The sequence below is a fragment of the Carassius auratus genome, chromosome 1 (genome assembly GCF_003368295.1).
Source record: "Carassius auratus strain Wakin chromosome 1, ASM336829v1, whole genome shotgun sequence".
Taxonomy (NCBI): domain Eukaryota; kingdom Metazoa; phylum Chordata; class Actinopteri; order Cypriniformes; family Cyprinidae; genus Carassius; species Carassius auratus.
This window is the reverse complement of record NC_039243.1, coordinates 28,508,331-28,533,973: the sequence shown is the minus strand read 5'-3', so window position 1 is coordinate 28,533,973 and position 25,643 is coordinate 28,508,331. Positions and strand designations below refer to the sequence as shown.

The 25,643-nt window shown below is 37.4% G+C and overlaps 1 protein-coding gene across 2 annotated transcripts in view; it reads left to right on the top strand.

Annotated features, from left to right (window-relative positions):
* Positions 1 to 5,950: 5,950 nt before the first annotated feature.
* LOC113106375 (potassium voltage-gated channel subfamily KQT member 5-like) overlaps positions 5,951 to 25,643 on the top strand; it is a 93,037-nt gene continuing 73,344 nt past the window's right edge. Inside the window, exons 1-2 of one of the 2 annotated variants that reach the window (XM_026268248.1) lie at positions 5,951 to 6,465; positions 6,539 to 6,942. In XM_026268248.1, the coding sequence (XP_026124033.1) occupies positions 6,590 to 6,942 (353 nt within the window). In that variant the 5' untranslated portion in view covers positions 5,951 to 6,465; positions 6,539 to 6,589. Of the gene's footprint in view, positions 6,943 to 25,643 lie in introns of both variants that reach the window. The other variant, XM_026268240.1, reaches the window with a different exon arrangement.

Below are 25,643 nucleotides of genomic sequence, written 5' to 3'. Positions count from 1 at the left end.
GGGTGATATTTAGTCAAGTCTTCATTGAAATCTACATTAGCTAGGTTTTAACAGAGCATCAGAATGTATCAACCCAAAAACATAGGTGACCTCTGACCAAGGGATTGTGGGGCCTCTCTAAACCCTGTTTTTAACTGATAGTGAAAGGTCAGGAGCTTGAAAGACGTAGGGCGTCCCCTGGGGAGGTTGTCTGGAAGGGCAGGGCCTTTCTTGGTGCCTAAACCTGGAGGACACAAAGCCATGGTCCTTTTCCTCCAAAAAGTTCCTCTGTTCTCAAAGTTTGTGACAGCAAACGGAGGCCGCTCTCGTCTAGAATTTGATTTTTATTTCGCTTATTTTTTTTTAACTCCACTGCCACGTTTTACGATAAACAAAAAGGTTTGTGTTGTCCAGTGTACTGTGAAAAAGACAGGAAATGCTAAAAAAGAAATCGAAGACAACGTATCTAGAGAAATACACATTCTTTGCACATTTTCATTTACTTTTATTAACTGAAACTTATACATTATCCTACAGTAGGTTGCAATACATCATCTTATTCAGTGAATTGAATTCGATTTCGAGATATTTACACTTATCATTAAATGCTATTAACAAGTCTATATTTAGTTAATGAAAAACACCATGTTCCAAGATGAACTTATTTGTGTACTTGTACATTTTCCAATTTAGGGTCTTTGGTAAAGGAAATCTATACAATGATGTTTTCATCCATCGAGTAAATCTTGATACATAGAGTTTTTCGGACACTAAACTAACTTTTTAACTCTGTTTGATGGTAAGTGTTCGTGTAGATGCATATTTCTCTTTTTAGTATAGCAAAAGCCACTTTCAACTTGTACTGTACCACTCTGAGGTCAAATGATCGACCCAAGCCCTTGCACATATGTCTTTATTTAGAATTAAAAATGCAGACACAAAAGCTTGATTTTTTTAAATAATAATAAAAAAACTATCTGATTACAAATATATATTTAACATAAAACAAGCCAACAAGCTTGTTAATTTTATTTCCACTTTTTGTACTTTATAGAAAACAGAGAAAAGAGTCATGCAAATTCCTCTTGTGTGTCTCTGTAAATGTTGAAGTGACCAATCGGATTTTTCCATCACGAGCATAAACACCAATCATCATCATCGGGCCACTGGCCCCTCCCTCCAGTGCGGTGGAGCAGCATGACTCAGATCACTCCCAGCTGCATGCACACTTTTGTAAAACAGACTACACAAATGTTCAAAAGTAACAGAAATAGATATGTGTTAGTTCAACATACTGTAGGCCAGCTTGTATGTTGCATGTACCTGTACAGTTTGCTTGTACTTGAATATAAGAGATAAACCAAGAAAAAGAAGCCTTTTGCTTTCACTCAAACGTTTCAGATCAGCTAAAGACTAGTTCATGTCCTCCATCCGGTGCTGAATGTAGGAATATTTTTTTCTTTCCATTTTTTTTTCTTTTTTCAAGTTTTTGATTGTTCCTTTTTTTATCTTTTATATCCCTTAGGGGAAAATGTGCTGTACTGTAACACTGAACAAAAACTAACTTTACTATATCATATTTTACCTCAAAACCACTGAAAATAACCTAGAAAATGTGTATACATCCCATCAAGTTATTCAAGAGTATACCAAGATCAAAACGTCATCATACATACATAACAATATACATGGTAAATATAAATGTAGATGCACAGAGATGTATTAGCGCATGTGTTGTAAAAATGAGATGACCATGTGGTTAAGCCATATTTGCAAAGGGGCCAAGGCTTAATTTTGAGAACAAACATCCCAATATAATGGACCGCTGAGCGGACACCTTTCTTATCATATGGGTCCAAATCTAGAGCTCTCTCTGTCACTTTTAGAGGGCTGAACCACCCTGCTCAAAAGCTGTAGCCAGATCGTCATTTTCTCTGTGTTTTCAAGCCAAATTCTTCACTGCTATCAGACATTTTGGATTGTTTTTTTTTTGTTTTCATGAGAGACGTGTGTTTATTTTACTTGATCATTATTCTTGGGTAGTGGGGGGGAAACAATGCTGACTGTTTACAACTTCTAGTATGTAATCCACTGAGATTATGAAAAAGAAAAAGTATTCACTGCAACATTTCTGTTTGTATACAGGTGTGGCTCATATGATGTGCAAGTTTTATATGTATATGAAAAAAAAATCATTTTTATTATTTCCAAAATAATAATAAAAAAAATGTGTGTGAAAGGAATTTAAACCCGATGTTTGTTCTTTTCTTATAACTGAAACTATTTATTCATCAACAGTGATTAGACAAACAAACGGTAAGTTTATAAATTCCTCCAGATTTTAGAAACACAAGATTAGAGTTTGAAAATAAATAAATATAATAAATAAGTTAATTACAGAGAATGTATAGTTTCATCCAACTTACAGCATGTATTATGGGAAGCTAATGTATATAGGAGACTGGCTAGATGTTTCGCATTTTGCTCAATACTGGGAATCTGTCAGTGCTGCTGCTGCTACTGTGACGGAGCGAGGAGACGTAGGGGAATTTGTGAAGTTAGTCTTTATTTACACCAGAGCAAAGCACTCGTAGCAAAGGAGATAAACAAACAAATACCAGACACTCAACATGGAAACCCACAGGGCTTGAATTATGGGACTCGTCAAAGAAATAAACAAGACACACAGAATCTGCCATTCATTTTTATGATTTACACGTGTACACACAAATAACTAGAAGAATAACATGGCAGTGAAAGGTTCAACTTTCCTCTACAAACCAACCAGTCTGTTTATAATTATGACAAATATTATGTTACGAATTAACAGTTAATATCAAGAAGCATATTAAGGTGTGTGTTTTTTTTTTTTTTTTGCCCAATCTTATATGTCCCGGTCGGTTCAGTTGTCTCCACTTCTTGAGAGGCACTGAGAAAAATAGTTTGACAAGGGCATGCAGGCCATCATTCTTCATAGTTTAATTCATATATGTAATACAAAACAGTATATCACATATCATGATATATAATGATTATAAAATAAAATGGTGTCAATGATTTTTTTTCTCTCTCCAAATGATGGGGGAAAACTTTGGCCAACAAATGTTGCAATAGATTGTGTTAGTTTCTAACATTTAAACAAAGTGTATAACTTGGCACCATATAAATGAGGCTTGCCCTATCATATTGGAATTATTCTGGAATAAACAATTCATTAAAAAAATGCTCAAAGCAGTTTGAATTAGGTATTTTGAACGCACAAAAAAAGCCACTGCTGAGGGAAACCATGTACTAGCACTTTTGACCCAAAGCTTTATAGTTACTGGAATGTATTTATATATTTGTGACAACTTACCTAGGTCTACTCTATTTCCATATCAATGCTGACTAAATATTGCCGTGCGAGTTATCCTTACAGTCACCAGCAGAGGGCAGACGTTTGTTAGAATCTTCTTCAGAGAATCGGCTCGTGTAACTGCACAATGGAGAGTTATGAACTCAACACTATCAGCAACCTGACAGGTTGACGAAACCCTGTGGTAATAATAATAATAATAATAATAATAATAATAATAATAATAATAATAATAATAATAATAATGCAATTATAGATAATTTGGGATGCGTTTGTTTTAAACCTTACATTTTAGGGTTAATTGATAGCAAGAACTAGCCTTTCTTTTGAATCATTCTAAAATCAAGAACCGTATGTCCAAGACAGGAATACAGTAGCCAAACTAATGTAGTCTACTTACCATCAAAAACAATCAACAAACTCCACCTTAAGCAAAAAGTTACTAAATGCAATTAACTTAACCTATATTGCCTCTGTAGTCTAGTGCAACATGATTGCATGCCCAATTGCCTCGTGAGCTCACGTCACAGCAATTAGCCTGATACGTGTCCCTGTGTTCAGCCAGTGACCCCAGTGTTCCACTCATGACTGATGGCAAGTGATGGGGCGAGTTGCAGCAACAGAGGTCATGGAATGCAGAAGAGGTTTCCATTGTGGGCTTTACTGAACCCTTTTCTCAAGTTTCTCACCATGAAAAACGCACAAGACATGAGTCTCGTTAATACCAGTCCTGTAGCACGCAGATGGTGAAGAGTATAGTTCTAATCTTAGCCCTTGATGAGCCAAAATGAATGTGAGTCTGAGGGTAATTATTCCTCTAATGTAGACGATTGGAACTCAGTCGCATGCTGTTTGCATAAATGCTGGATTCTGAGTCATTGGATATAAGGTTGTGAAGCAAATGGAATGCAGCCCATGATCAGCCATGTGTATTTTATATATATATATATATATATATATATATATATATATATATATATATATATATATATATATATATATATATACAGTACAGACCAAAAGTTTGGACACACCTTCTCATTCAAAGAATTTTCTTTATTTTCATGACTATGAAAATTGTAGAGTCACACTGAAGGCATCAAGGGCTGTTTGACCAAGAAGGAGAGTGATGGGGTGCTGCTCCAGATGACCTGTCCTCCACAGTCACCGGACCTGAACCCAATCCAGATGGTTTAGGGGTGAGCTGGACCACAGACTGAAGGCAAAAGGGCCAACAAGTGCTAGGCATCTCTCAGGGAACTCCTTCAAGACTGTTGGAAGACCATTTCAGGTGACTACCTCTTGAAGCTCATCAAGAGAAGCCAAGAGTGTGCAAAGCAGTAATCAAAGCAAAAGGTGGCTTCTTTGAAGAACCTAGAATATGACATATTTTCAGTTGTTTCACACTTTTTTGTTATGTATATAATCCCATATATAATTCCACATGTGTTAATTGATAGTTTTGATGCCTTCAGTGTGAATCTGTAATTTTCATAGTCATGAAAATAAAGAAAACTCTTTGAATGAGAAGGTTTGTCCAAACTTTTGGCCTGTACTATATATATATATATATATATATATATATATATATATATATATATATATATATATATATATATATATATATATATATATATATATATATATATATATATATATATATATATTATGTTATGTTAAACTTAAGAAATTTTTTATTTTGCACTTCACTAATGTCGAAGTCCACGAAAGATATGATGAATAAGCATTTAGCCTAATATTTTTTCTTCTCACAGATGGATCATTATGATAGCAGAAGATCTAGTTTAGCTGAAGGGGAGGGCGAGCAAGCCCACACAGAAAACAGTGTTCGTTTGGATTTCAGTTTGGCTTGAGTCACATGGGCTGTCTGACAGTTGTTATACAGAGACTCTGGATGAGAGGGAAAATGTGATAACCTAAATGTTTAGCAGAGGCTTTCTTTTAAAGGAAACTTTTAATAAAGACGAAATTATAATAGAATCTTGTCAATTTATTAAAAGTTTAAATTATGCAATTTACTGTGAATTTCTAAATAATGCATGGGTCAAATTTGCTAAGCTCTCTCCAAGTAACTTTTGAACTGTTGGGCTTTGTATACAGTTTGTTTATTTTGATTATTATTATTGAAATTAGTAGTATATAAACAAATCATTATTATTTGTTATTGCCCAGCAGTTATAGATTTCTATGCCAATTAAAAACTAGAAAGTAGAGAAAAGTTTAACTTGCATATATATCCACTACCAGTCAAAAGTTTCTGAACAGAAGCTTGTTAATATTTTTAAAGAAGTCTCTTCTGTACACCAATCCTGCATTTATTTGATCCAAAGTACATATAAATATGTATATATATATATATATATATATATATATATATATATATATATATATATATATGTGTGTGTGTGTGTGTGTTTCTGTGTGTGTGTGTGTGTGTGTGTGATATCTGTCCCCCTCACTTCTGAAAAAATGGCTACGCCCCTGAACTAACATAATTTGAGAGGTTAAAGCTTGACTAGTACACTCCTCTTAATGCAAACCGGAATTATTGTTATTATTATTATTATTTTTTTTTTTAAGCAATGATTCCTGAAAGGAAGCCTTGTGTCACTGGGTAACCGCATTCTATCCGTTTAACTTTAGGAACTACGATTTCAAGAACGAGTTGTTGTGCAAATAAACATTTTACTATGTAAACACGTGCTTGAGCCCAGAACCGTCAGTTTACCAGTCAGGGAAACGACTAAGAAAAGGACACAGAACTTGTTATTTACTGAATTATTACTAGAAATGTGAGACTACCGCAGACTCACGTCGGAGAAGATAACGGGTGACTGGGACCATTTAATATGACGGAAACGCTTTATATGTGCTCCAGCATGAGCACGCAGCACGCAGTTGCTTTTCTGTGCGCAGTAACGCCAGGCGTGCGAGTGGAGCGCGCGCTGGAGTAACACGAGCTGTTCAAGTACGACTCAGCCGCAGTCAGATAAAGTCACTTTGACGGGCTCTTCTCGTGGATCAGCGCCAGCAGTGCCCTCAGTGATTTCATACACCCACTTCATACTGAAGTGTGTCCATACCAGGAGCGAAGAAAGTGGCGTCCGGAGGTAGATTGTTTATTTTGAGTCTTTTTAACATTTCGCGTTGGTAATTTCTTGCTTCTCCCGTCGCATCTATCAGAGATATAACAGTACGCATGCCACGCGTGTTTGGGTCCGCGTTGGTGATGCCATGCCCCACAACCACAGCGGAGGTGAGGCCGGATCTGGCCTCTGGATGAACACCTCTCCGGGGCACCGCGCCGAAAGTTACGGATTGCATAATGTGGAATGCGGTAATAGGATGAAGAACAATTTCTCACGGGCAGGGGACGGACTGTTGTCCGCATCTCATGCCGGCACAGGTGCGTCGGGCACGGAAAGAGTTCAGGGGAAGCAGGGCGCTCGGCTGAGTCTGCTCGGGAAGCCTCTGGTGTACGGCGCGCAAAGCGGCCGGAGAAACGCGCGCTACCGGAGGATTCAGAACTACCTGTACAACGTGCTGGAGAGACCAAGAGCCTGGGCTTTTATCTACCATGCCTTTGTGTAAGTGCCTCGTTTATACATCCACAGCGTGCTTATGTGATAATGAAAGCGTTGTTCAGTTTCTCAAAGTTCTTCCAGCTGGAAAACGTGTCCCTGTTGCTTTGAAGCTTTTCCCGTGTTGCCACGTAAAAATGGTAACATTCCTGATGTGGAATATTGGCGCCTAAATCGATGTATAAAACCCTATGCATCTTTCATCTAATCCAAAATCTAAATAACTAAATTTGGAATTAAAACGCAAATTATATTATTTTAGTTTGGCTGTGATTGATTTTCGCCTTTAGTTTACTATTCTGAGAGTATAATGATAACAGCAGAGCGTTCATCTGACAGATTATACTCCAAACATCACACCATCAAGAGGCTCGTCCCGTCTTGTTCTTTTGGGATTGGGTCTTGAATTTTCAGTCAATGCAGGAATTGTTGAGGAGTGAAAGAAACTGACATGCTAAATATTCATTCAGAATAGGTATGATAGTTTGAATATGTGCTCTCAGGATGGGGAAGCCCCAAAAGACCTCAGGAGTTTATCATTTGTCTTAAACTGTGAACATGAACATGAGAAATGATTTTTCTTTTACTTTTGTGATGTCGCTCCAAACCCATGACTGACTTCCATTACTGTAACACTAAGGGAAAGTTTTGCATTATGTCCTGGTCGCTTTATTTCCACTCACTTACAATGAATAATGGGCTGGAGCTTTTAGTATCATAAAAGCGGTCCTGTTTGTTGTATTCCAAGTCTTCGTTCATGAGCCAGGCCGATTTAGTACACAAGTTTAATTTACTGTCTTCCACCGAGAGAGGTTCCATTCCTCACTCTCAAGTATGCTTTTGCATCTTCTTTTCTGTAAGGCAAAAATAGATGAGAAGAGACCCAGGCTAATCTTGGGTCCATGCACAGCCTGCTGAAAGACAAGGACAGGCTTCAACACCTGCACATGTTACTAACACTCTCTTATTATTTTCATTCCTTCAATGCTATGTTTATCTTTGCAGCTGCTTATAAATTCTCCCATGAAATGGTCAATAAGATGATTTGATTTCACTTATAGACATGTATTGTTTGTCCTCAGACAATCCTTTTGCAAGGTTGAGGAGTTGAGACGGGTTATGTTTTCTCAAAACAATTCATTCACAAAGTCTCAAAACAATTAATTTATCACCAAGTATTCCTTGCAAGCCCAAACACTGCGTTATAATGAGCATAATAAAGAAAAGTGTTTTTGTATTATGTCTGTGAGAGAGATAAGCCTTTTACCAAAAAAAAAGGTAATTACTGTTGTGCTAAGGATTAATATATTGGTCTACATCATAAATATGTAGAGTATTATTAATTATTGGTAAACAGACATTCTATAATTATTATTATCATTAAGCAGATATTTAGTATCTTATGATATTGTTTTCTGTCAGATCTATTACATGACTGGTTCACAAAAACAGCTGAAGTTGTAGTTTTCTAAAACCTTATTTTTGCCATGAGTAGGCTTTTTTCCCTACTTATTGTACAAAAAACACCATCCTACCTATTAAGAAATGGTTGGTAGAGTGGAGGAAACCCAAAGAATAAAAAATAATTTAAAATGATTTGCCATTCTGGTTAGGATGACACCCCTCTGTACTGTCATGTAAGCATCTTATATACATTATATCTGACTTTAAGGTGCATTTCAGAAAAGTGAGATTTGTTTCATTGTAATACTATATTGTTGTTTTCATTTCACCTTAAATGGTAAAATTTAGAAGTCATTCTTGCTAACCTTTACGCAAGCTCTGTCACACAATTGCAGCTTTGGAGTTGAAAAATATTGCATCCACGTGAAACCAAGCTTCCCCTGCATTGTCAACTTCCACTTCCTTCTGCCCTGAGGCTTTTCAGCAGATGCTGACCTCAAAGCCCCATGAAAGTGAGACACTTGAAGGTGATTGACAGCTGCTGGAGGAGAAAGAGTCAGCAGGCACATGAAGGGAAAGTGACACAGGCTACACGTAGTTGCCCTTGTTTGTGTCAATCAGGCAAAGAGCAGGGCCTTTTCTCCGAGGGGCTTTTAAAAATGGTGCTCGTTATTTCATTCCTTTTGAAAAAACATTATTCTCCTTTTAATCATTTTTGGTTCCCTTTTATGCTTTTTGGTTCCTTTTCATGTGCATTAGCTGATGTGCAGCGTTATTCTGCATTTGGCTTGCCTTTTGAGTGGCACTAGGTATTTTCCCATTTGTTGGAGACCAAAAGACTTGACAAATGTTTTAGAGCCTGTTAACCTTCTTGCACTCTTGCACTGCACTAGTGGTATCTTTGGGACATTTCAGAATTTAAATGAAGTCAAAGAGACACAGGATTGTGAGGCTTACCACCATCATATCCGAAGTTTGTAGAAAGAATTGTCATTCTTCTTTTTTTTTTTTGTCGCTATAACATCTTACCATAGCCTTAACCTCACACTCTCACACACATATACCACACATTTACTCCTAATCAGATCACTGCATCATCCATTTCTCTGCACAGCTGTTTACAAGGTAATGTTAACATAAAGACATACTTCACACAATCAATAAACATTAAAGAAGATATGCTTTTGCTTATACAATGAAAGGGTCCAAAACAACACTGAACCCCAGTGATATTCATTTTACGGACGAAAGACATTTTTCTATTTTTGTTTTAAATTATCCTTTTAAAGTCAACATGAATTGCAATTTGAAAAGTGAAAGCGTCTTCAGCGGGTTCTTTTTTTTTCTGACATACAGGAAAGAGAGTACCAGACAGTAAAAACTCATAGTCAGTGCAAGAGCTATGAGTAATAGAGAAGAGTTAGTGAGGTTAGTGCAAGACAAGGCATTCTGGTCATCAGACTTTCAGTTTCACACCGAACAGTGGTTGACTCCATTGACAGAACACATTTACAGACAGTTTAGAAAGTTTTAGGTTTTAGAAGACACTCTCTTTAATTTCTTATAAACAGATGCATGCACCCTTACACACTCATCTCACACATCATCAGAGACAGGAAACTGCCGGTCGTATTGCGAAACTGCCTTCTGCTGCTTGAGAACTTGCAGAAGTGAGATATAGATAAGTCAAACCGTATTTCTTCTTATGAGGAACTTCCTGTAAGTAAGCAAACACAGTCACACTGAGATGCCTCTTTGTTTGTAAAGATCATGTAAATGATAGATTAGTAAAAAAAAGGTTTCTGGACTTTCTGTGTTCTCTGCTGGGCTGTCCCCACTGTTGATTTACTAACCAGAATGAAACCCTCATGCATCTGAAGGTGTAGGTAGTATTTGAGCTGAGAAGAGGAACAGTCTGCATTATGGTAACAGGTACTTTCTGAACAGCTGACGTTAGTTCAGATAGTGCATAATGCAAATATTGCTCTCTTTGTCGGTATGTTTCTGTCTATTGACATAAACAAATATGAAATATAGGGGCAGATGAAGAATAGAGACTTCATTCAGGGGCTACTGAATTGATAGGTGTGATGTTGAGTATATTACTGACAGGTCAGTTTTAACCTGCCAACCAAACAAAAAAAGAATAGTTCATAGTCCAATAGTAAGGTAAAGGTAAATCAAATCAAATAATTATATATATATATATATATATATATATATATATATATATATATATATATATTTGACTTAGAAAAAAGGGGTGTGTGCCTGTTTCATGACACTTTTAAACACCGTAAAATGGCCAATCAGTGGTGCCTAAAGTTCAGTTTTCTGTTTTAATTTTTTATTTTATTTGTTTTTACGTTGGCTGTTATATGTATTGTGGCAGTTTAGAATTGAAATGCCCAGTGAGTGCTACTAAAAAACATATATATATATATATATATATATATATATACGCCTTACCTAACCTCACCAATAATGTTAACAAAGGCAAACATGAGATAATAACATATTTGATAAAGCAACCAAGCCATTTTAGCATGGTCATCTAAATCTTTGAGCTCTTTTATCGGGATTCATGTTTTACTGGACTCATACCTGAGCGCTCCACGTCACACCACATTGCTGTACCAGGTGAGCTACTGAGCAGGTTTACTATGTCAGAAAAGCCATGCATAAGGAACTTTTTGTAATTGTGTAATGCAGATGTCAAAATGTATACATTTACAAATCTTGTTCTATCGTAAAAGTGTTTTGGTTAAAACTTTACAATAATGGTCCATTAGTTAATGCTAGTTAATGTATTAACTAACATGAACAAACAATGAACAATATAATTTTTACAGTATACATTTGTTAATGTTAGTTAATGAAGTCATTCATTGTTAGTTCATGTTAATTCCAGTGCATTAACTAATGTCAACAAGTAAAACTTTGAATTTCTTTAATGCATTAGTATATGTTGAAATTAACATTAGCTAACATAAGCTAAGATGAATAAATGTTGTAGAAGTAGGCCTATTTTTCATGCGTAGTTCATGTTAACTAATGAACCTTATTGTAATGTGTTACCATGTTTTAAGGTCATAACATATAATTGTTCCAGGAATCAATAATATTGAAGGTGCTATATGTAATTTTTTGATCGTACAAAAGCAAATATTTGGGAAACATGTTAAGTTCACATACAGTACCTGTACTTGTTTCTCAGAGAAACAATGCTGCAGCCAGTTTCTCTGCTTTAAAATCCAGGCTCCTTGTCAGAATGTCTGTTTTTGTTTTGAATTGTGTGATTCCACTCACTGGAAGTTTACCAAATAGTATTTAAACTCCCCGAGATATCAACTGGCAGAACACTGCCGTTGCAGAAATGGAAACCAGCAAATTAACAAGTGTCAGATATCGCAGATTCTACCTGACTTAAAAACCTTGAATCTAACTAAAAAGCTCTATGACCAGAGGAATATAAAATGCAGATAAATCAACTCATCAACTTACAGGGTCCGCCAGAGTAAAGTCTGAGAAGATTCAACCGCTATACCCGTCAATATTATATAATGCACCTTTAGCTGAAAATCTGCCTCTGTAATCATACTTAATTTTTTTGTAAAAAACGAATAAATGCTGTTAGTGTTTTACTGCCACTAGTATTCCTTCCAACTCCAAACGGCAGTGAATTGTTTGTTTGCATTTATGTTAAGGCAAAAAACAAAATTTCAGTGAGCATGCGTTGGGAAAAACAATATGGTTGTTGATGAACAAAACGAGACATTCAAAAATGTCTAAGAGGTCCAAGCCTATTAGACAGGATGACCAGACTGTCCCTATTTTTAAAGACCCGTCCGCAACTGAAGCTGTCTGTGAAAATGTCCCCTGTTTTTCTGTGCTCAAAACAGCCCACAGTTAAATAGCACCTAGATATGGCACATGCTTTTTTAAAACCTTATATCATTGCATACAGTGTGTCAATGTCATTTTCGATATTTAATTTTTACATATTTACACACACACACACACACACACACACACACACACACACACACACACACACACAAAGATACATATACTGTTGGGTTTTAATGTTTTATGGGGAAAGCAAATATATAATTTAGACATTTTTTGTTTCATCCTTCAGATTCGAAGCATGGAATTGAATAAATTATTGTGTGTGTGTGTGTGTGTGTGTGTGTGTGTGTGTGATTATCGGGTGTGAGTGTGAAATAAGAGACAGAGAGGGAGCCTTGTTTCCATGTTTCCAAATGAAAGAACCTCTCTTACCAGCTTCGGCTTGTCGTTTTCACTAGGTCCAACCCAACCTCCTATACCTTCCAAAATAAACAATGCAGTGTTAACTTACTGTGTTCATTCACATTCATTGCTGCCGATGCTACTTGTGGCCCAAAAGTATATCTTGTATACAGTATACAGTATGAAGAGAAAGATTACTTAAAATAAGTCTAATGTATGTTTTTTTCAAAATGACTTTTTTAAATGATGTGCTCAGAACAGTCTTCATAAATATTTGGTTAATAATTGTTTAGATGCCAGAATGGTTTTTTTTTTTAATGAAAAATATGCATATTGTACATTTAATTCATACAAATTGCCCATTTTCCTAGATAGTGGGCCTTTGTTGACCTCCTGTCTTTCTTTAGATTTATTTGCAAGTATGAAGTTTTAAGTCAGAGGGCAGCTCATATTTAAGGCCGCTCTCTGTGAGAGTGGACCAATCTTATAGATCAGTCATAGTTCCCAGAGCAGTTCTCAGGTCTGATCTAATCCTCCTTTGCCCTCTTTTCTTGCTCTTAACCAGTGAGAAAAAACAGGCCCAGACACTTAGCATGTTTCTGGAATGCACTGTCAGCCAACCAAAACTTGATATTATTTGTCCTCCTGGAAGTACAGAAAATTTGCTAGGAGCTTGAACTTGCATTGTAGGCGTGTGTGTGTGTGTGTGTGTGTGGAAAAGGGGGTGAGTTAACCAATCCAAGACTGCAGTGCATAGAAGTTATATGTCACATTAAATTAAATTACCCTCAAGAGCGGACTGCAGGCAGACTTAAATTTGAACTTGAAGTGTGTAATTTATGTTAAAATTATTGCTGTCAAAATTAGCACATTAATGTATGCGATTAAATTTTTTCAGTTTAGTGCGTTTCAAAATATTTAATGCAAATAACGCAGGAGCAGAGCTAGGGTTAGCCACCCAACACACAACTGCTGCTTCTGTCTCTCTCTTTTTTTATTTCTTGACAAAAATTGCATTTATTTAGACACCGAATCTCTTTTTACGACAAAAATGAAAGAGGTGACACTTCTATCTGGTGTGCACTCATACACCCTAGTCAAAAGAAAAGGTACAGAGAAGGTACAGGTGACAGAGGGAGCTTTTTGTTTAAAGTGTCCCTAATCTAACACACCCCATTCAACTCGTCAGCTCATTAATAGAGACTTTAAAATCTGAAGTGGGTCAGAAAAAGTAAAGAGTTATGAGAAAATACTTTTTTTTTTTTTGCCTCATATTCAGCAGTGGCAGCTCTAAAAACAAATCTGCATCATTTTCAGCAGTGGCAGCTCTTAAAATAATAGCAGCCAAAAAACAACTGTGATGTCTGTAAATCAGAGAACAAGAGAGAAAAGAGGAAATCAATTTAACAATTAGCTTAATTTAATTAACTTCTGTAGCTTTAAGGATTCATCTATATTTAATTTAGAATTTAGTGTTTGATAACTTTATTCAATATCTGTATGTTTCCTACTTACTGAAGGGCATGGGCAAATATGACATTTATCATTATGGGTTTATGTGAAGATTGGTTTAAGTTCACTTAAAAATTAGAAGTTGTTATTTTTTAAAGTCTAGTAAATGTTAAAATTGATAGGTCTCCATTATACTGAAATGATGAATTGCTATAGTTAAATATTAGGAAAATACTTAAATATTAATAGAAAAAAATCCTAGAGGGATCAGTTGTCACAGTATGTTGTTGTAGTAAATGCGCTTGACACGGAGTAGAAGAAATGGTGGTATTTAATTAGCTTCAACACACATAGACCATTAAAAATAACATTAATTCAAGACAAGGAATAGACAGAAACTGAGGGCTTTTAAAGACGGGCAAACTAAGGAGCAAATGAGATGATTCATACAACACGGGTAAACTGAATGGATGATGATTAACTAATGAGAACAGGAAATTACGGAGCCCCACACATGACATGCAAGAAAAAGTAAATTAATTGTGTGCACAATTTACAAGTTCGTTCCCTCGATGTACTAAGATGTGCACAAGATTACTATTTTGTTCCCTCAATTTGCTAAATCGTGCGCTCAATTTACTAATTTGTTCTCGATTTATAAATCGTGTGCATGATTTAGCAAATCGAGGAAACAAATTATTAAATCGTGCACACATTTATAAATCAAGGGAACAAAATAGTCACACGATTTAGCCTAATGCAAAATAATGCACACGATTTAGCCTAATGTTTTTTTCCTGCATGCCATGTCCGGGGCTCCGTAGGAAATTAACCAAATAAGGAAAGACAAGAACTAAATAGAAACAGACACGTGACATCAATAGTATTGTTATCAGTGATACTCACCCTCAGTCATAAAAAAATTCAATTAAACAAATATAAAATATATAATGTCTTTGTTGTGTCTACATTAATTTGAACATTGAATGTGAAATAATTACAATATAAAAATATATTTATAGATTTTAATATTAGGTGGGATTAATCACGATTAATATCAGATTTTTTTTTTTTTTTTTTTTTTTTGATTAACTAGTTAATTTTTTAAACGATTGACAGCACAAGCTAAAATACTTTCTCCTATCATCATATACATGCAGTGTTTTACAAAAGGCATATGTTCCCCCAAAGGCTCTTTGTTTGCAGTAACATGCAGGGAAAACATAAAACAGGATGATATCATATCCAGGGGCCAGTGCAAACCATCATAACTGTGAATGAAGGTCAGTGAGTCTTTTAAAATATAAAAAAAATTACATTTGAGGCAAGTTTAGTTGAGGTTGTAAAATGTAATGTGGTGCAATGCCCCAAAAACCCAATAATATTTATTATTAAAGACCCGCTGTGGTTAAAATCAAGTTGTTGATCTTTACATGTCAAGTGTAGTGTTTTTAAGATGCTTAAAACAAACCATGTTCTAATCCATCATTTAATACAATTATTTAGAATTTTCTACTTCTAGTGATCATGAAGTTTTGTTTTAGTTTTTTTTTTTTGTTTGTTTTTTCAAAGGGACCTATTGTATCAATTGGCGTTCTTCTGTTTCTTCTTCTTTTTCTTCTTCTTCTTCTTCGTCTTCTTCTTCTTCTTCTTCTTCTTCTTCTTCTATGTCTATGTCTAGCCCATAGAACAACTTGCAGGAAAGTGAAATTCAGCACAAAGACAGAGTACAGTATGAACTGTCACCATAACAAATTTGGAGTCTCTGAGGCTATGTTTACATGCATTAACATGCAATCACATGCAGTCAATTAGGACATGGCACCTTTACACTTGGCAACATCAAGTTACTTCTTTATCTGGATAACCGATCGAATCTCTCTTTTCCCACACAATATTTAAATATATCTTCTGACAGTTCGGGAGAGAGGGGGCTGTGTGATGTCGACCTGTGAATGCTGACACACTGGATTGCATTTACACTGAGAACTGATCACAGTTGGTCCTCAGCTACCTGTGGACCAGAAACCCTGACTCATACAGAGTTGAAGGCACACCAAAATGTAAGATTCTACTGGTCTACTGGTTTTTTTTTTTTTGCAATTTTTTCAAACCTCATCCTTGATGGTTTGTCTAATTTTCACAAATATTAGCTCAGATCATCTTCAGACCATGTTGGCTAAAAGATATGGAATTTGATGAAGAGCATGCAAAAATGGATGTGAGGCTATATCTCTGAAATGCTTTAGCATATTGAGACCAAACTTGGTGTGCATTATAAAAACCATGACCTGAGGACACTTGAACAGTTTCAACACCTGGTGGTCAGGAGATATGAAAAATGGCTATTTTTGCTTATAACTTCTAAACAGTTTGGCCAAAAATCACAAAACTGATAACTTTAGTTTCAGTTCAGCATGCTGAGTTGAACCATATACAATGTTCCCATGGAATTCCCATTGCACATTTTAAGGCCCTTTGAAAATATATTTTGGTTTCTAAAGTTCAAGTTTTATTTTTTACAAATTATGTTTTCCATTCATTTTCTGGTATAGTTTTTCTCAAAAGAAACAGTAAAATGCTCATGAAGTGAATTTCAAAGTAGTTGTAGAGATTATGTTCATGTCTTCATGTATTAAGGCAACAGAGGCTGAAAACACAGTGAGCGTCACACACGCTTCAGCAGGCGTGTAGTAAACTAAATTGTGCATATGCACCATTCATTCATGCACAGAGACAAGCAGAACAAGAAGGATTCATATTTAAATAGTATTTTTGTAAGCTTAATATTCACAGGCACTAGTCCATTTCACGTTTTGATGTAATTGTGACTTTTGATTTTTTTCATCCAAAATTTGGCAAATTCCATGGCATTCCGTTTTATACAGAAAATGTAATTTTTTTCACTGTATTCCATGATTACGTCCATGTTTTCCACATTTTCAAAAATCATACGGCCCTACACCTATTCTAACATCATTGCATATGAAACAGTATCAACACCCCTTTGTCATTGCGTGTGTTTTGAAAACATTATACATATAAAACTGTATTTTATAAAGTGTTATGAAATTGTTCATTTATGGTTTGCGATGCAACTGCTGTAAAATCAAGTATATATACATGTATGTGTATATATATAATGAGACACTTTTTTTAATGCGGGTAGGTCTACTGATGAAAGACCAGCAAACAACTTTAGGAATCAATCATGAATCATTCTCATAGCAGTCGCTGAATCATGTGGAACACCCTCTGTTCCACCTGCATCAAAGGGGGCTTCTTCGGTTTAATTCCAGACTGCAGCTTAATCCACTCCAGCTCATGATAAGACCATTGGGGAACATAGACAATTATCTTTGTCACTTTACAGGAAGATAGACTGTCATTGTTTTGGCTAGCATGCTAGAATTTCTTCTTGAATATGAAAATGTAATGCCTTTCTAAAGAGGATGTTTTTTTGAGGTTTGCATATACATGTGTTCTAAGAGTCGCCTGCTTCTGCATGGCAAGTTTTTCCTTAAGCTTCAGCACTCTTAAATCTAGGATTATTTTCATTCAATGTTACATACTAATGTAACTTCAGCCCTTTCAATCAAACACTGGAAAGCAACTCGTTTGTAAGTAGAGCTAGAGGAAAGAGGATGAACAGCAATTTTGGGTTGCAAATGGTGGACTTGACATTAAGTTTTACAAATAAACTACTTATTTAATATATTTAAACAGCAGTGCTCCAGAATGAGCCTAAAATGGTCACATCTGCAAGATTGCAGAGCTTTCTTCTTTCAGATGAATCCACTCTGAGTTATATAAAAAATGTATCTTTTAATCTTTCAAGTTGTTTAATGCCAATCAGCGGGTGTTGCAGTCCATCAGTCCAAAATAAAAAGCACCCATCCTTAATAAAAAAGTGTCTCACACAGCTTTTCTTTTGTAATAATATTTAAAACTGAATAATCAATTTAATCTAGCTTGCGCTCACTGTTTTACACGGAAGCAGCTCTCAGCAGATGATGTATGAGGTCGGCTTTGCATATGCGCCTCTCAGAAGTGACGAACACAGAAGCGCAGGGGAGAGATCAAAACAAAACAATGCTCACTAATTAGAAGTACAAAACAAGGATTTGTAAAGTAGAATGTTAGAGGAATTCGATTTAAGCCAATAGAAGACAATAGGTTTTCCTTAGCTAAAGTAAGGAAACTTTGCTTTCTTTGCTCCTGTAAACAAATGTTGGTTTTCACGAGACTCATCAGAGCATGTGCAACGCGACCTCATATATGTCATCAGCCTGGAGCTGCTTCTGTGTAAAACTGTTGGCATAAGCTACAGTACATTAAAGTGATCATTGGCTTTTGAATCTGGATATTTTTCTTACAAAAAATGCATTGATTTACAACAGGAGGCCTTTGTTCACTCCCTGGAGCTGTGTGAGACACTTTATTTTTATGGATGGGTGCTTTCGGACTGATGTACTGCAACACCAGCTGAGTGGCATTAAATAGCTTGAAAGATCAAAGACAATTTTTTATTTAACTCTAACTGGATTCGTCATAAAGAAGAAAGTCATATACACCTATGACTTGAGCGTGAGTTATTTACGGGCTAATTTACATTTTTAGGTGATCTAACCCTTTAAACTGGGCTAAAATCCTGTAGTGTGAACTAGGCATTAATTGTAGGCATATGTAGCGAACTATGTAGTTAATTGTTGCTGATTTTCTTGACTTACATAAATCAGGATATGTTTGAGTTTTTTTAGTTTTGTGATCAGCAGAAATAAATGTAATTATATTTAGGGTTAACCCTAACTCTAAATATTCTCCTTTCATCTTTGTCTCATTTTGAATAATTTTCTGTTTATCATCACATTGCTTTGTCCTTCACTTTTGGGTTCACATAACTTTTCATTTGCACGACAGAAAAGATGACTATCCACTATTTGTGCTATCTCTCTCTCTCTCTCTCTCTTGTCTTTTTGTGCTGTCCATGGCCAAACAGCTGCTGACAACAGGGTGTAATCACAGACAAACTGCCAAGAGGCAATTTGAAGCCTAATGAATAAAACCCTTTTTATTCTCACTCCATGTCTCTCCATGGGAAATGGCTTTTAAAGCAACCATGGTTTAGTATCTTGACAGCCCTGATGTCATTCACCTGTGGTACGTGGTTCTAAATTCTAGCAGATTTCTGCCTCCCTTGTGCAGATAATTTTTTTTTTTTTTAATCAGCGACTAGAACAGTCCAAGGATTTCACTTTTTCTTTTGTTGTTTGATTTACATCAATGACAGACTTTAAAATCAGCACTGTCTCTTTAAACCCTGATGCATATGATGTGGATCTGACACTTATCCATTTTCTCCCAACTCTTTATGGTAATTTAAGACTTTGTAACTATTTTAAGATCACATTTACAAGGTAACTCGCCAAGGCCGTGCATTTTGACATAATTGTGTGTGTTTTTGTGCATTGACCGTTTAGGTGGCGTAACCCCAGGTATGTCGTTGCATTCTCGGGTTATAAAGAATGAAGAGGGTAAAAGTTAGTCTTCCGAAATAAAGCAGCAAAATCTTCTCAGGTAAGTTATTAGAGCCATGTCTAGGCACAAGCTGGCCATCACACTGCTCTGATCTTTCAGCCCGTTTGTGTCTTATTATTTGATTCGCTCTTGTCGCTTATGACAGAACAGTTAATCACGATGATCTTGTGTTCTGAAAATATAATTTTATTGCGTATGTCAGAAACAGCAAATCTCTTTAAAAACTGGTTGTTGTTTTCACTTCATTGCATTGTTATAATTCGTAAAAGTTATACCCACCAACTGGCGACTGACACGGTTACATTTACTTGCCAACGCTGATTTTTACTCACATTTGGGGCTTGGCGAGTGTTAATTTTAGGCTGTGCTTTTTAAGTAATGTAGTGTAACTGCACAGCCATTTGGTTCATGCCACGAATAAAATATGAACCAATGGCAATGCAGCCCACCAGAGCCCACCAATATAGGCAGGGCCATCTGGCTATATAAGAGGGCATTCTGGAAAGGATCCTCAGATTTCTTCTGCTTCAGTGATGACAGTGTTTTTCGTTGATCTATGAGACTTGAAGACTTCTCACTTCTTGCAACAGGCATTGCAGCAGAACACGCCAGCCAGTGACCTCTCTGCTTGGATGATTCACTGCTTCTTCCCAACGCCTTCAGCGTCGCAGCAGCAGCGGTCATGGTTTTTCCTCTACCACTATCTACCGAGCATAAAGGAGCAGATTTTCATCGCTGTTGTTTCAAATTCCAAATCTTTATTGCAGCTTGTGCAGGTCTCACCTGCATGCTGATGACAATCACAGTGAATGCGCTTCCTGCTTGGGGATTTCCCATGTGGAATCCACCCTCACGGAGACGAATCTCCATACAGAGAGGCTTCCCCTGTCCTCTTCACTAAGCCAGACCAGTGTCCCTCTGCCAGCGCAAGCCACCTGGTCTCGTTTGGTGGGAGTGACGGTGAGCTGTTCGATTACAGCATGTCATTAGCAGCCTCAGAAACAGTGGAGCTGTCGAGCTCCATTAATGACTCCACTGCTTTGTCATCATCTGAGCCCAGTGATGCCAAGCCCGGTATGGATGCCAAACTTTTCTGTGTCCTCTCGAAAGTGGACTAGGAGCTGGGATTGGATTGGTCTTTCCTGGAAGAGCCTATTCGCAGCTACCTGGATGAATGGTTCTTGCTGGGGTGCCATCAGTATGGATATAGTCCCCTTCCTCGATTTCCTGGTCTCTCCCACTAGTCTGTCAGGACATACAGTCGAAGACTTCCCTGAAGGCTTCACCACTGCGCAGAAGTCATCCCAGGCAATGTGGCACTTCCTGCCAAAGCCTTCCAATTCTGCTATTGCTTCTAGTCACCCCAGGTCTGTGCCAACTCAGCAGCCTCTGAAGCATCCTGCACCCAAGACCAAGCCTCAACAGTGCTCCCTCTCAGCAAAATGTTACCTGTTTCATATGTGTCAAGGCCCCTGGTCCAAGATAGGGCTGGATCCTGTCTCCCAGGCATCATCGTAATTTAAAGGACAGGAAGAGAAAGGGGCAAAGTCTTGCTGCAGTCAGACTACACCTCAAGCAGTCTCGAGTATTTCTCCAAGCACCCTGTTCAGTTCCAGGTGCTGAGGTCAGTGTGTTGGTTGTGAATGCCAGGTCTGTTCAACCGCCCACACAACTATCCATTGTGGTAGCAGGCAAAATAAAACACAAACATACTTTGAAAATAAAACATAAGTGAGCAAATATCATCTTTCACTTATTACAAGTGCCAGGTCCCCTCACGGGTACTTACTACCGGGGCCATCCCTGGAGTGTCAGAATGGGTCTTTGGGATAATAAACAATGTTACTCACTTTGAGACCCTCATGATTCAGCAGCGTGGTTCCCACCTTGTTACAGAGAAGGCAACCATGCCCTCATGAAACAGATGACTTCATTGAAACAGTTCCTCTCACAAGTACACCCAGGGGACTGGTTCTTTTCTCTGGACCTGAAAGACGGCTACTTTAAAAAAAAAAAAGTTTCACATCCAAATAGCCTGCCATTATGGACTATTCTTGAGTTTTGCCTTCAAGGAGGTTGCATATCAACACACAGTCCTTCCCTTCATATGTGGCCCCTTCAGTATTGGCTGAAACCACAAGTCCCGTCCTACGTCTGGCATCATGGATGATTGTGTATAAAGGTGGACCAGGCCCGCGTGTCAGCCTTGGCCCATTGCAAAGAACCTCAGTGGATGAAACGGGGTGGTCTGCAGAAGGCAGGTTGTCCCAAAAGATACGTCCAACATGTGTTGGGGAGCTCTTTATGATGGCAAACCGACTTTCGGCCCTTGGTCAAAAGAGGAAAGTTGGCTACACATCAACTGCCTGGTAATGCTGGCAGTGTGTCGGGCCCTTCAGACCTTCTTGCCACACCTAAGGAGACACCATGTTCTAGTTTACGTAGTCGCAGTGCCTCTTCATTCAAGTGGAGCACCTCTTGGAATGGGCACAGCTCAACTTGTGTTTGCTGAGAGCAATTTATGTGCCGGGCAGGCTGAACCACATTGCAGACATGCTGTCCTGGAGCAATGTCTCCTCAGAGTAGTGGATGCTCTATTCACAAACTGGGAGATCTTTGGGAAAGCAGAGGTTGACCTTTTTTGCCTTAAAAGACAACTCTCATTGCCCAACTTATTTTTCAAAGAACAAGGATGCATTGGCCCATGAAAGCCCAACCTCCTCCTTTACCCTCAGGTCATCAGGCGAATCAGGAAGCAAGAACACAAGGTTCTCCTAGTGGCCCCACTCTGGATGAATCAACATTGGTTCTTAAAGCTTAAAGCTTGGTTCTCATTTTACTGAGACAGGACCTCCTCTCCAGGCGAACAGAACCTTATGGCATCCCCAGCCCGAGCTGTTGTCTCTGCCCATTTGGCTTCTCGATGGGAGCCTGCACACTTCCCAAGAGCATTCAAAATACAATTTCTCAGTCTAGAGTCCTGTCTACGAGATTTCCATATTTTGTATGTATATTTAACCCTGAATTTTTGTGAGTGTGCCTTACAGCCTTTTTAAGGTTATTTCTGCATAGTTGGCTTGCACCTGTCAGAAGCGCAGGACTAACTCTGAGCATTTTTTGGCGGTAACTCTCCAAGATTGGTCAAACTCTCCAGGATTGCTTTATTTCTTGTACACTCTCAGCCCTCACTATGTGCTAAGGCTCTACGAGTTTTTCTGGAATGATCGCCCAGGCCGGGCTTGACTTCTTAGAGTTAAGCCCATTTTCACATAAAGGGCTTACTATATTATAAGTGTCCCTCTGGGCCCGTTTTGGTTGTTAAGGCAAGTTACATATCAGTCGTTCCTCTACCATTGCACAGCATGATTGTACTGTTTTCCATAGCATCTTATTGACACATTATGTGTGAAGTGTCGAAAGTGAACATACGTGTTTACTAACATAACCTCGGTTCCCTGAGATACGGGAATGAGTACTGCATTGCTAGGCATGCAGCTGCATTACTCAGTGTCGCAGGTTCAGTCGAAACAGGATTCTATGCCAGAATGCCCATACTGGTGGGCTTTGGAACAAATGACACAGTTAAACTATTAATTTCTCTAGAATAGTTGTAATATTAGTAGGACTGCCACTTGTGACCTTTCAAAAAATAAATGTGTATGACCCTGTTGGTACTCGGTCATAAATAGTGTGTTTTCATACAGTGTCTCCATCACTCCTAAGAGCGTAGTTTATGCTGACACATAAACAAGAACTTACCAGTTATTTGGCCATTAATATTTTCAGTAGGAAAACATATGGGTTAGGGGTATGTTCCAGGCCCCTCAAAACCAGACACACGTTCTCCCTCCCTCTTTCTGTCCCTCTTGCTATCCCTTTTTTTTCCATATGCACCTGTTGTTTTTGGATGCCATACAGATTCACACAAGTTTTGCATTCCTAAAAGGGCTAATTCAGAGAGTTATCAATGCTAATGTTTTTAGCAGCTGCGCTCTCAAAGCTTTACGGGTTTTGCCTTTACAAGATCAGTTATGTCCAGCTGATAAAATTTCTGGGGTAAATTCTTGTCAATGACAAGTAAAATATCCATAACTGATTATTTCTGAAGCTTTAGGTAAAAAATGGAAATTTACTGAAAATGTACTCACCCTTAGGCCATCCAGGATGTAGATGAGTTTGTTTCTTCATCAGAACAGATTTTGAGAAATGTAGCATTACATCACATTACATTCACTAATCTGCAGTGAATGGCAGTGAAAAAGTTAACCCCCGTCCTCTTCTCACGTCAAAATTCACTGATATATTTGTTTAATACTGTTTTGGACTGTTTTCACATGTAAACAGTGCTTGAGTTGTGCATATTTTTCTCCTGATTAGATGAATTTTTCACTCACTGGATAAAGCAGTATTTTTTGATAGAGTACTAGGAAGCGATAGTTTAAAGGTAAAACTTTTTTTATGTTAATTGATGGACTGGAGTCATGTGGACTACTTATGGATTATCGTGATGTTTTTAGCAGCTGTTTGGACTCATATTCTGACGGCAACCATTCACTGCATATGATCCATTTGTGAGCAAGTGATTTAACGATTAATTCCTCCAAATCTGTTCCCATGACACAAAAACACTAATTAATCTATATATTGGCCATAGAGTGAGTCCTTTGGATTATCTTTTCCTTTAATAATACAAAGATGTTGCAATTTTCTCATTAGTACATGAATTTGCACTAAAATAATGTAGACTGGGACTTGAGTTTAAAGCAGGGACGTTAAAAAAGAAACAAACAAGAAAACCAGACTTGACACCCACTGGTTTGTGTAATTTAAGTATTTTGGTTTTGAGGGTTTTTATGTCCTCTCATTCTACTTTTTATTAAGGAGAACAAGCCCTTTCTCTCTCTGTTGAAGTCTTTACATTGTTACAAGCTTGTTTTTTATCAAGTTGTTGTTTCAGGTGAGAAAATTATTTTACAAGATGTGTTACAAAAGAGTTGCTGGGAACTTTATTACTTCATGATTGGGTAGAGAGGGTAGATTGGGTATAGAGTAGAACAAACAAATGTTTCCAAATAATTTTGAAGAACATTTGTCGTCACTGGCATCCACACTGGTGATTGCACTTACCCCTCCCTGCTACTTTCTGTTACATACACATACAAACACACACACACACACACACACACACACACACACACACACACACACACACACACACACACACACACTGGTTTCCATGTTTTATGGGTCCATTCCATAGACATAATAGTTTTTATAACACACATTTTAGTTTTTATAATAGTTTTTCTACAAACTCTATTTTGTATCGCCTAACCCCACATCTCATCTCACAGAAACTTTCTGTATTTTTTGATTTTCAAAAAGCATAATTTAAGCTGTTTTCCCCATGGTGACTGAAACTATCTCCACAAGGTCAACAATTATTGGTATTGCTATCCTTGAGGGGACATTTGGTACCGATAATTTAAGGAAAACCAGACACACACACACACACACACGCGCACACATACATTTATTTATCTAAATACGGACATTCCATAGACTTGCAAGTGTTTTTATAGACGCACAGTTATAAATACTCTAACCTAACCCTAATAGAAAACTTGCAATGCTTGCAACAAGTAAATGCTTATTTTTTTATATTAAATGGCATAACTGTTCAAAGATGAGGACAGTCATTGACAAGTGTGCTGTCATTATCACTTATTATTTATTCTCTCAAATAATTGTTGCAGCCCTAGCATGTTCTGTAACACATGATCTCTGACATCGCGGAGGACAAGAGAGACCGAGACCTTGTGTGTTTAAGAGGGAGAGAGAAAGAGTTACTGGGAAGATGGCATGGGACTTGCAGAGATCAAAAATATTCCTGACCCCGTCATTTCCCGGAGGCCAAACATGTGATCATGTGACAGCAGCTGCAGGGGCACCTCCAGCACTACTGGACTCTTTACAGCTCTCACAGTGCTTTCTGCTGTTCATCATACTTTTTTATTATACATTCTGCTGATATACATTCTGCTTACATCAGAAGCCGG